This window comes from Typopeltis vanoorti, chromosome 9 (genome assembly GCF_054136105.1).
Source record: "Typopeltis vanoorti isolate ZY-2024b chromosome 9, IOZ_Tvanoo_1.0, whole genome shotgun sequence".
Lineage (NCBI taxonomy): Eukaryota > Metazoa > Arthropoda > Arachnida > Uropygi > Thelyphonidae > Typopeltis > Typopeltis vanoorti.
Window position 1 is genome coordinate 10329954 of NC_143557.1, and position 13699 is coordinate 10343652.

General features: G+C 36.5%; 1 protein-coding gene across 4 annotated transcripts in view; it reads left to right on the plus strand.

Moving 5' to 3' along the window:
• Window positions 1–13699, plus strand: part of LOC150102880 (uncharacterized) — a 539029-nt gene that overhangs the window by 306031 nt on the left and 219299 nt on the right. For all 4 annotated transcript variants that reach the window (XM_090397682.1, XM_090397680.1, XM_090397684.1 and 1 more), the window contains exon 11: window positions 5995–6511. In XM_090397682.1, the coding sequence (XP_090253808.1) occupies window positions 5995–6511 (517 nt within the window). The remainder of the gene's footprint in view (window positions 1–5994; window positions 6512–13699) is intronic.

Consider the following 13699-nt stretch of genomic DNA (forward strand, 5'->3'; position numbering starts at 1 on the left):
ATATGCCATTTTAATTTAGCCAGTTAGTGATCAGATTGATGTTCTGTTGCATATTTGTGTGAGTTATATTTGCGCTGTTCTGAATGGCTACTATGACCATTCTAGTTTTGAGGGAAACTTGTGCCATAGTATCAGAAACTATCTACACGTAAATACGAGGAGAAGTATTATTTCTTAAATATACTGCCAAATATTTCAGTTTGAAACTAACAAACTATCAGCAGTGGCCTGAACAACATTTTTTTACAAGATAGAAATGCAAACAATTGATTTATTCAAAATTCGTACTATTTTGAATATATAATAATATAGTCAATTTTTTTTATTATTTAGAATATATAATAGTAATAATTTTCATTATTGTTTATTTTATTTCCTTGTTTTTCTCCTTCTTTTCTTGCCAGTCATTGTTCTCAGAATATTATAGAATGTTTTAATGATATCTCTTTTAGCTGCAATTTTTATCTTGTTTAGTGTGTTTTCTATAAGCTCTATTATCTTATCTTGCATTTTTCTTAATCTGTTTATGTATTTCTTTTTTTCTTGTAATCCAGTGTTATTCTTTTGTTTTATTTATTGCTTTATCTTTTCTTTCATCAATTTTGAGTTTTGTGTGTGAAGATATCCATTCTTTGCCATCGATTCACTCCTAGTATTTTTTCTGCAGTTTCATGGTATAGTTTTTAATATCTGTCCACATTTCTTTAGCGCTTCTAGGTTCTTCATGCAATTTCTGTCTGGCCTGAGTAAAAACTTCATATCTATTTTTAATCTCTATTGAATGGTTTCTTATAGTTTACATATTTTTTACTTAGTTTAAATTATATGTTTCATTTTTACTCATTATTTTCTTTGTGTCCATTAATTATAATTTAATTTCTCCTATTTCTAAAAAATGGTCTGTATAATCATCTGCTCATCTCATTGATTTACATTCAAAAGAGATTTTGTGTTCATTTTCTTTGTATCATTATATGATTGATTTGATTCATTATTTTTCCATCTGGTGGAAAAATAATGAATCAAATTATATTATATTAAGATGGATCCTATTACTATTTCATTCATCATGCAAACATCCAATAACTTCTCCTATCACCATCTTTTTCCATTATCTACCTGTATAATTACAAGAAAACCTTGCTTAATATAATTAATTCACCATCAGTTAGCATAAATTTTAAGAAAAAAAATTATAAGCTATATTTGAGGATAAAATTATCAAAGTTAATAAAAATCAATTGCTTAAATTTTTATTTGATGTCTAAACATTTAATTGAGCTACTTTTTTACAAAAAAATTATTAAAGATGTTTGAATAGTGATACATTTTTTTTCATCTTGTCATGCAATTTGTGATTGCTGGCAATCGCTTTATTAAGATTTTGTCAGACTTTGAAGATTTGTTCCATATCAGGATCAACATCAAACAAAATTTCCTTAGCTTGCTCAATGTGATTGAAAACTAGCTGAAGTTTTTTAAAGTTAGCTTCTTAGTCATAATATTCTCTTCTTCTTTGTACTCCTTATCTTCTTCATATGCACTCTGTTCTTCTAGTTGAAGGAGATCACTGTCGCTAAACTGTTTTAATGGGAATCGAGCAAGTTTTTCAGCTTTTCCTCTAATGTAATTACTTCTCTTTTTATTACTGCCGCTTTCTTTATCAGTCTTTCTCTTTTCCATATCAGGGGTTGAATATAATAAAGCCTTATAGGTATCTAAATTAAAGCAAAATGAAGGAAACGTGATTGAGCAAGAGAATAGAGTTTGCACATGTGCTCACAATGATTGCTTTGAGGCAACTGCCAATTGTTGCCGACCGCCACCTGCAGCGCTGCCACTGTCCACTGACTGCTACATTGACAAGTGGCACCGCTCGCTGAATATTGGCAACAAAAAATTTCTAAGAAAATTCCTAAGACAAGGAATAATGAGAGCTTGGTCCACCTTTACCACGAGTTGCCTCAGTCCTGAAGATACTTCAGGTGCAAACTTTGTTTGCTTACACTTGGATAAAGGATTAAACTAAATTTATTATAGTCTAACCAAGTGGGAAAAAATTTCCAATATCTTTCTCTAAATCCAGAGTAATTTAATAATAAGGTGGTATACCTTTTGGCAACTCGTATAGGTAAATATGACTTCTCCATTGCTTCTGCCTTAGTATCACCACTACTGGGTCTGGCTCCCACTGACGAGACCTCAATAAAGGTCGAAACTGGTCTGGGTAGTGGCCCTACCCTTAATACATAGCATTACATTTGTCCGCAAGGAAATGTGCTTTGCATTATGGGAAATATTAAGACATGGAGTGATGAGAGCTTGGTCCACCTTTACCATGAGTTGTCTCAGTCCTGAAGATACTTCAGGTGCAAACTTTGTTTGCTTACACTTGGATAAAGGATTAAACTAAATTTATTATAGTCTAACGAAGTGAAAAAAAACTTCCAACAAGTGTACATTTATAATTGTCACTTTATATAATCTCAAGTTAATCGTTGCTTCTTTTTTTTCTTTTTTTAACCTTGTTGGACATCATTATTTCCACTCCTTTTCTATGTTCACTATCTTTATCTTTCTTTCCAGAGTATACATTTCTTATCCTGAACTCAATTGGATCAACCCCAGTCCATTCCATCTTGTCTACTTATTCCCAATATTTCAATTTTGTATTCTTTGATTTCTCTGGATATATTGGCTGCTTTGATGTTTCATATATCATCCTCGCATTCCTACATCCAGTTCATTTTTTTTCTTTCATCATCATCATCATCCATGGGCCCACTGCCTTGATGTCTGATGCCTGTTTCACTATCTTCTTCCACCTTTTTTTGTCCAGTGCACAGTGTCGCAGTTTTTGTACACCCATTCCACACCAGTCTTTTATATCGTCTATCCATTCTCTGTATGGCCTACCTCTTCTGTGTAAATCATCCAAAATACCAAACATAAATGTCTTTATCTTCCAGTCCTCACTCATTCTACAGACGTGTCCAAATAACTGCAGCTTCCGTTTTATAATCTTCTGCATTAGATTCTGTTTTGGTTGTATCTTCTGATAGAGCTCTTCACTGGTGATTTTCTGTACCCATCCTATTCTTAGAATCTTCCTGTAACAAGTTCTTTCAAATGCCAAAATTCTTTTTCTTGATTCCTTATTTATTACCCACGTTTCAGATCCATACAGTACACCGCTGAAGATGCATGTTTCCAGTACTCTTTTTTTCTTTACTTCCACATAATTTGTATGTCTTTCAGTTTTTTGGGTCTTATTCGAATTTTCTATTGGATTCTTCAATTCCCTAGTTGCTCCATAGAAACTTTTGCTACAAAACAATGTTCCCTTTAAGCTGTATGTGTATGAATGTGCACATCAGTCAGAATGGGAGTGCACACTTTTAGTAACTGTGCACAAAATTTTTGCTTTAGAAATTTCTAATTTACACTCAATAATTTTTTAACATCCTATAAAAATGAATCAATTATTTTATTTAGTAATTTTTCTAATGTCTCCACTTCAATATTACTCTAACCCATTCTGACTTCATGCACACTAATTCATTGTTTTTAGCCTGTGCTGTCTGGGCTAACTAGCACTGACATCAGCACGTTCCAAAGCCATATTTGTTTAGGGTGTCTGCTCTCTAAACAGTACATCATCATCATCAAATTCCTGATATATACCCTCAAGGGGTGTACAGGAGATGATAGTACTACATAAAAATTTACATCATTACTAACTTCCTATCTACAATTTTCCTCCAAATCAGTCTGTTACCTGTCAAGACTCCAATATAATCAGGTCATATAAGTTTGGCCTGAATAAAGCTTGTTCTTATCCAGGTTTCACTTCTATAATTTTCTAATTACATATTTGGTTTAATCCTTTATCCAGGTGTAAGCAAACAGTTTGCCCTGAAATATTTTCAGGACTGGGGAAACTCGTGGTAAAGGTGGTATAAGTTCTGATCGCTTGCCTTAGTATCCCATAATGCAAAGCACACATCCTTATGGGTATGTATGATGCTATGCATTATGGAAAGGATCGCTACCCAGACCAGTTTAGACCTTTATTGAGGTCTCATCAGTGGGAGCTAGAGGTGGTGATACTAAGGTGGAAGTAATGCAAAAGTCATATCACCATATACCAGTTGAAAGGTGTCAACACCTTTTGGCAACAAGTCGAAACTGGTCTGGGTAGTTATCCTTTCCATAATGCATAGCATTATACATACCCATAAGGATATGTGCTTTGCATTATGGGATACTAAGGCAAGTGAACAGAACTTATACCACCTTTACCATGAGTTGTCCCAGTCCTGAAAATATTTCAGGTGCAAAAATGTATAATGTGTTGGTAGTTTGCTCCACCTTTGCTACGAGTTGCCTGGTGTTGTACTACTTACCAAGGCAGATAGTACAACACTATATTCAGTCCTGCAGATATTTTCAGGTGCAAACTTTGCTTACGCTTGGATAAAATATTAAACCAAATATGTAATTGGTAGCATTGCCAAGAAAAAACTTCCAAGTTCTATCATTTTTCTTTTCTCATTTAATGTATGCTTGCATAGATCTTACCTGGAACATTATATAAGGAAACTACTGTGTAATTACACCCCTCTTTATAAATGGGTACTATGATAACTGCTCTGGTTATCTGGAATGTAACTTTCTGTGACAGGGTCACTGAGATACACAGTTCACTCTCATGAAAAATTGTCCATAAACTGAAATGATGTTAAAAAAAATATATATATAAATTACATAATCTCACAGGAATTGTGATTAGGTATAATATATTTTGTCTCATTATCAACATCATTTTTGACAATTACACCCTGTCGACGGTACTGAGTATAAAGATATCACTGTCAACAATGGCATAGTCAATGAGGCTTTTGTTTCTTCATACTACTTGAAATCGTGTACATAGTTATGTTAGACCATGCTGTTAGTAATGACTAGTCCATATGCTGAGCAGAAATTCATCAGGTACTTGCCATTATTGTTAGCCTCTTTTCTGTAAAAATTTTCCCAGAATGTTTCTACATGCCTGGTAGGATTAATTTCCAATTATTCTAGTTGAGGTATCCACTAAGGGTCACTTTTTCCATTTTTTTTTTTTTTTTTTTTTTTTTTTGTTAGTTGTGTGCTCTTTTGACAAAAATATGAGCTTGCTGCATAGTTGAAGAAATTATGTACTAAGAGAAGCCAGATTTGGTTCAAGAGTAATGGGAGTAATTCACCTTGTTTAATTGCCTAGAGAGTAAGATTAGATAGGATAGGATAGAGCAATTATGTTTATTTTATATTGATTGGTTTTTATTGCTGGAGTTTCTGAGAAATGTAATTTGGTTTTGATTTCTTGGAAATCAGTAATAGCAACTATTACAGTTTCAGAGAGTTTGTTTAATAGTATTGCATGTAACAATATTTCAGAAACAATGCCTTTTTGGTATATTGTTTTTGACTGACAGAAGCATAAAGAAGAAATATTTTATCTTCCTTATATAGTGATAATCTTTTATTGTTTCATACTAGCATTGTTCACCCTGTCCTTTATTATCTCATCTCATCTTCCTTATACCCTCTTTTACCTTGCGGTGTCGAGGGTCCATTGATCATCGGACCCCACTCCGTTTACAGGATAAGGTGGTCAGCCTTATGCCCTGGTGTATCCTATGGCCTGTAGTGTTGAGCTCTCAAGGCCAGTTTGCCTGCTTTGCAGGATGAAAAATCCCAGAATGAACTGGGGAAAAAACCCTGCTGTCCACGCCCAAGACTGGCTAACTTGGCTATGGCTGAGGAAGATCCTTTATTATTCCTGTCCTTTATTATTATAATTAATATTGCTACTAACATAGTGCAGTTAATTTTAAATTGTTTAGAATAGGTCATTGTTTTGTTGGTATTTAATCATAATTCATTTTTCATAATGATTTGTTTAGTTTAATATGAACCAAAGAATATTTAAATTTTATTCCCTAATAGTGAGTGACCTGAAAGCTGAACTTAAGAAGAGAAATTTACCGGTTTCTGGACCAAAACCTCAGCTCATCGAGCGACTCAAGCCATTTTCTGAAATCACTTCTGCACAGAGTAATTCATCTTCAGTTCATATTGATACATTAACTGATTCTACTTCCATACCAACATTTCCAGTAAATACAGGGAACATTATTTTAGATACAGGTCCCACATTAATATCACGGGATGACTCTTCCTTCTCAGTATCTCCTCTTGTCACTATGAATACGTTGGATACCTCTAGCAATGGAAATACAGGCAATGCAAATGAAGAAACATCATTAGTTGTTTATAATGGATCATCCTGTGCAACACATATATTAACATCCCGACCATCATCTGTGACTCCAATGGATATAGACTGTAGCCCAAATCAGCAGCTAGACTCAGTGGACTGTAGCGAATTTTCTATTCCTGTTAATGAAAACATTGTGAAATTTCAGCAAAAGAAAATAGAAGAATTACAGAAAGAGCTAGAAAGGTATAACACTATATATATAACATTTTACAGAATAATTTTAATATGCTGTTATAAATATTTGGATGCTACTTACATTATCTAAGTGCTATTAGTGAATATTTTGGGAACTCTATGGAGTCCTATCACTAATTTTGGAAACTTCACATCTTCATATTTCTTCACATGTCTTCAAACTTCACGTCTCTTCAGATTCATTTATGGTCAGTACACTCCTTACTTTCCTTCACAGAAATCAGCTCCTTACCACAAATTTACTTCTGTAAGTGGTCTCTCTCTAGGATACACAGTATCTTCTTCATAACATCAGTTCACCAACTTATATTTCTCTTGAAATATAAGTTGGTGAGATGACGTTAGGAATATAAATTGGTTATATTTCTGTTACCCTTTGTCTCCTGCTTTTCTGCCATTTATCAACCCCTGTAGCATACATTCTCTCAGCCTGTCCATGAGTTGATATTCTGTAGTGCGGATATCATACTTTGAGAGGTATGATTGTCTTAGTTAAGATATGGCAGACTAAGTGACTAATAACTTGTTTGTTTCCATCATAACCCCTGATTTTCCACCTATCAACTAAACTTTGCAACCCACATAATTTCAGCTTATTCTCATTAATAATGCAAACAGAATGAGTTAATTATTGCTAAATACTTACAAAATAAAACTGATAGTTTCGCACTGAAAATCACCACATGTAGCTTCTGTGGAACTTCCTTCATGGAGCATTTTCAACACACAACACCTTTTATACTTCCATAAATTCACTCACTGTCAGGACACTCACAACTAATTCACTCACTAGTCTAAAAATTAAAAATCTGATCTTGCACACCTTTGCTAACTAAACTCTTACACAACATCTGTGGGTGACCCTAGTTCTCTCTCTCTCTCATGTATTTAAAAATTTCCTTTGTGTCTATCTTATAAAGCCCTTTAATAATTAACTAGTTTCTATCATGTTCCCCTCTTTTCAACGTATCAACTAATCTTTACAACCCACATAACTTCAGCCTATCCTCATAGATAGCATTCCACAGACCTGTCACAGAATGTCAATAACATTCAACCTGTCACCAGCTTGGCCACTCATCTCTGAATTCTCTCCACCACCAGATCCCCACAAACCCCAGATACTATAGTCAAGATGCAGCTGAATCCTAGCTTTATATATATATATATATATATATATATATATATATATATATAGAAGGATAATAACTTCTCTGTCTTCACTTGTTAGCATGCAAAACATGCTAACAAGTGATGTGATCTAATCGCATCACTTGTTTACCAATGGTAAACGACTTGATGGAGGCTAAACACAAAAAACTCAATGCCACCATTTTGAACTTCCTGGCGGAAATCGGAAAATCATTACAAGAGGACATCAACAAACTAGCTGAAGAATGCAACATTGATCCTAAGAATATCTTCAGGTGTCATCGTTTCGGTCTATAAATAAAAGGAAGAATGGAACGAACTTTCCGTGCCTAGTAAAAGTGACTTGCAACACGCTGACAAGCACATCAAAAATAATAACAGCGATCAACAACAAGTTCAAAGACACCTCTCCCCAATCACGCATACGTGCACAACCAGACTTATCATTTGCACAAAGGGAACAAAGATGCCAGCTTCGAAGACAACTCGAATAAAAACGTCAAAATAGTGACAACAGTTGGACCATCGATTACAGACAAGATAAACTGGTGAAAAAACCAAGTGATGCCACTAGCAGCCACTGTGGAGACCAGCAGGCAGGGACCGCATAGGAAATGTGCAAGACCCATCCGGTCCGACATATGACTCACAAAACCCTACACATCCACTTCACCAACATCCGTGGCCTAAACTCCAACCTGAATAGTGTCCACTACCACCTACAGTCTACCAAACCCAACCTACTCTTCCTGGCAGAAACTCAAATCTCACCTCCCCCCTAGCACCACTTATCTCAACCTTCCAAACTACTCACTCTTTAACAACTTTCATCCTAAAGGTGGTGTCTGTGCATACATCCGCTCTGACATATCTTGCCAGAGAGCACCCAACTTAGAATCACCCAACTTTGACCTTCTTTGGTTGAAAATATCCCTTCCCCACTCAGTCCAATTCATCTGCTGTCTCTATCACTTCCCAAACACAACCAACCACCCTGAGCTCTTTAATTTCCTCTCCCTAAAAATTGACTTTCCCAACAGCGAAATCATCCTCCTAGGAGATTTTAATGTTCACAACACTAACTGGCTTTCTGCCTCCAGTTGTACAGATCCTGCAGGCAGAGATGCTGAAACATCATTAACAACCTTACACAACTTTTCCAGATGCCAACCAGAATACCAAATTACCCAAACACCCTAGATCTCTTCCTCACCAATGACCCTTCCAAATACACAGTGAAAGTAGTGAGCCACCTGGGCAATTCTGACCACAACCTAGTGCTCATCTCCTCCCCCATTCAACAATGTTTATACAGACACTCTCATACAAGAGTAGTTTGGCACTATAACAGCACCAAGTGGGACAGCCTCCACAACTTCTATGCCGCATTCCCATGGTTGACTATTGCTTCTGGCCTTGCAACCCAAACATATGCACCGAGCTTATTACCAAAGTAATCTGCACCTGCATGAATGCACACATTCCACACAGCACTCTGAACTGCCATTCTCTAACGAAACCATGGTTCTCCAAAAGATGTGCCAAGACTGTAGAGATGAAACACCAGACATACCACAACTGGCTGAAATCAAGAACCTCATTCTCCTTCAAAGCTTACACTGAAGCCCATAATAGATGCAAAAAAAAAAACAATCAACACTTCCAAAACAGAGTTTGAAAGAGCAAAAAGCAGGTAACTAGCAGCCTTTCCAAACAGCAGCCGAGCTTTTTGGTCTCTCGCCAAAGCAATTAGCCGTAACTTCTGTCCAACACTATTCCCACCCCTATCATACCCAGATAGCTCTACTGCATCATCACCCACAGAAAAAGCCATTCTTCTGTCTTCATACTTTGCTTCAAATGCATGCATAACTGACGATGGTAAATGTCCCTCAACCATTCCAGACACCCAACATACAATGCCCCCTATATCCTTTTGCCAGGATGAGATCAGAAAAATACTGTCCAAATTAGACACAAAAAAGTCTCTTGGCCCTGATGGCATTCCCCCAATTGTTCTGAATGTTTGTGCTTCAGAACTGACACCTATCCTATGTCACCTAATATATTCTCTTACTCCACTGGAATCTATCCCACAAACTGGAAATTGGCCTATATTCAGCCCATTCCCAAGAAGAGTGACAAGTCACTGCCATCCAATTACTGCCCTATCTCGCTTACCTCAGTTTCAAAAGTAATAGAAAAAATCATCAGTTCTCAACTCCTACACTATCTTGAAGACACTCACCAAATAAATGACCGCCAGTATGGCTTCTGCCACTGCAGATCAACAGGAGATCTACTCACATACGTCACCCATCTCTGGACAAATGCTATGGAGAGGTTTGGTGAATCTCAAGTGGTTCCACTAGATATCTCCAAAGCCTTTGATCAGGTCTGGCACGAAGGCCTACTAGGCAAACTACCATCATTTGGTCTGACCCAGGACTTCTGTAGTTGGATTGCCAGCTTTCTGTCTGGATGCACACTGTGTGTGTGATGGTGGACGGCTCCCTATCCTCTCACCGCTCAATTAATGCTGGGGTCCCACAAGGTTCTGTCCTCTCACCAACCCTCTTCCTGATGTATATCGATGACCTACTGCAATTGACCTCCAACCCAATACACAGTTTTGAAGACGACAGCACACTACACTCCTCACATGCATTTGATAAGCCTTACCCTACACAACTCACCTCAACCTACAGAACATCAACCACCACCACCCTCAACTCCGATTTCCAAGCCATCCTACAATGGAGTTCAGATAACATCATAAATTTCAACGCCAATAAAACCCAGTTGTGTACTATTTCCCATAAAAAAGAACCATTTTTTCCCAGTAATCCTTTTTGACGATATCCAAATTTCCAGACAGTTTGAGATCTCGCTTCTTGGAATCACCCTCACATCAAACCTCTCCTGGCATAAACATATCACAACCATTGCATCCTCAGCCTCAAAAAAACTAGGATTTCTCTTTCGCTCAAGACGTTACTTCCCCCCGAACAGCTATTAACATTATACAAATCACAAATCTGCCCAGTTATTGAAAACTGCTCCCACATATGGGGTGGACCCCTAAAAGCTCTCTCAGAATGCCGACTCAATACAGAGGAGAGCAATTAGACTTATTAATGATCCATCCCTTGCCAACTCCCCCCCCCCCCCTCTTTCACACAGACATATGGTCTCTGCAGTATGTATATTCTACAAATATTTCCATGGGAAATGCTCATCTGAAATCATCATCATCAAATTCCTGCCATGTACCCTCAAGGAGTATACAGGATATGATAGTACTACATGAAAAAATTTACATCATTACTAACTTCCTATCTACAATTTTCCTCCAAATCAGTCTGTTACTTGTCAAGATTCAATATTATAAGAACTTATATTTCTATCGTCTAAGGCACTTTGTACCGAATCAATCCACGTATATCTTGGTCTACCTCTGGGTTGTTTTGCTGCCAACCTGGCAGAGAACACTTGTTTTGATAATCTTTCCTCGCCCATTCTGTTTAAGTGACCATACCACCTGAGATTAGCTCTAGTAACGCATTCCTGGATGCTCACAATGTCCAGTTCTTTCCCAATATCCTCGTTTTTAATATGACATTGCCATTGATGCCATCTGTTCAAGCCTATAATCTTTCTCAGGACTCTCAAATGTCGGTCTCTAGTCTTTGGTCAAGTGCTTTACTTCTGACCCAGCTCTCAGATCCATAAGTTAAAACTGGTTTGAACACTGTCTTGTTTACAGCTAATTTAGTGTTCCGACTAATTTCTCTCTTATTCCATATGAATTTATTCAATTGACTTCCTACCATACCAGCTTTGCTGATTCTGTTGTCTATTTCTATATTTAATTTACCATCTTCACTAAAAATCATGCTAAGTAGCTGAAATGTTTTACTTGTTCAACAGGTTCTCCATTCACAACACAGTTGACATTTTCAATGATTCTGCCTATTTTCATTGTCTTTGTCTTTTTATTGCTAACCTTTACACCATATCTATTACAACAGTTACTCAATTTAGTCAGAGAATCTTGCATACTTGTAGTAGATTTAATTAGAAGTTTAACATCGTCCGCATAAAGCAAAGAGCTGAAATTAACATCTCCAATTTTGATATCATGTTTAATACCACTTTCCTTCATAATGTGATCCATATAGATAATGTACATCCTCATACATTATCCCCCTCTGTACATTAACATCTTGTACATTAACCCATCTTCCTGTCCTTCCTTCAATTCTAACTGCTGACTTACAACTCAAACAAAGATTAAATATTGCTTGATATAATGCCCCATTGACACCATATAACTGCAGCGTATTGAATAGCTTCTCTCTTAGCACCTTGTCATATGCCTTTTCCAAATCGACAAAACTTAAATACAGATCTTTGTTATATTCCCATGATTTCTCCACTATTTGTCGTAAAGTGAAGATCTGATCCTGACAGACTCTACTTCACCTCATTCCAGCTTTTTCTTCACCAAGCTTTTCTTCCACAATTCTTCTCAACCATTTCTCAAGTATACTTGCATATATCTTACCAGGAATACTCAGTTGGGATATACCTCTGTAATTCTCACATTCAGTTTTATTTTCTTTTTTATATATGGGTACTATGAGAGCTCTACTTCAATCATCGGGAATTTGTTCCTCTGTCCAGGCATTCTGAACTATGCAGTGCACCCACTGTAAAACTTTTATACCACCATACTTCAGCATTTCTGGTTGAATATCATCTACTCCTGCCTTTTCACATTTCAAGCCTTTGATGGCTTTTTCTACTTCAAGTATGGATATGTATTCCTGACTGCATGCCTGGTCATTGTTTTTTACCACTGTGCTGTCATCATTGCTTGTTTCATTTAGCAGTTTTTCAAAGTAATTACTCCATACTTCAAGGATATCTTTTTCTCCCGTTTTCATGTCACCTTTATCATCTCTAACTCCTTTTAGTTTCTTTTTAACTCTTTCCTCCATTCCTAAGCTTCAACAACCTCCAGAATATTTTGCCACCTTCTTGATATTTATTTTCTATGTTCTTCCCAAAATCCTCCCATGACTTTTGTTTGGCTAATTTTACACATTGTTTAGCTTTCTTACATTTGTCTCTGTATTCTCTAAGAGCACAAGCTTTTGATATGCTTTCTTGTTTTCCTTCACTGCCTTTTTTCTTCCTGTGTCCACCATGGAGTTCTTATTTTTCTATCCTTGCAGACAACTTCACCACATGCCTCTGTAGCTGAATCAATCAGGGTTTTCTTCAAGGCTTGCCAATGAATGTCCAAGGTTTGGTTCCTGTTCTCAAACTCTTTAATTTTTTCTTCAATAATCTTTGTGTATTTTAGTCTACAGTTCTCATCTGAGAGCTGCTCAACTTTTATTCGCTTTAAAACTTTCTTACATGTTATTCTTTTCAAAATGAAATGCAATTTTATCATGCTCAAGACAGAATAGTGATCACTTCCAATTTCACATCCTCTGTACACTCTGGTGTCCTGCACCAGGGAGAAAACATCACTATCAACAATAACGTAGTCAGTGAGACTTTTCTTATTCCTAGCCTCTTCTCTCCATGTGAATTTGTGCACATTTTTATGTTGGAACATGGTGTTTGTAATGTCCATGTCCTGAGCAGAAATCCAACAGATATTTGCCATTATTATTAGCTTTGCTCTTTTCTCCAAATTTTCCCAAAATATATTTGTATGTCTGATAATCATTTACTACTCTGCTATTTAGATCCCGAACAATGACCACCTTTTCCTTTTTCATTGTGTCAGTTGCTTTTTCTAAAGCCTCAAAAAATTCCTTCACTTCTACCTTAGTAGAACCTTCTGTGGGACCATAGGCACAAATAAGTCTCATTGTCCAGTTCCCTATTCTCACATTTGCCCACACTACTCTACTTGAGACTGCCTGCCATTCAAGAAGATTAGCCTCGTATTTTGTGTTGAATACTATGGCTAGACCTTCTTTTCCTTGATTGTTATTGCCTGAA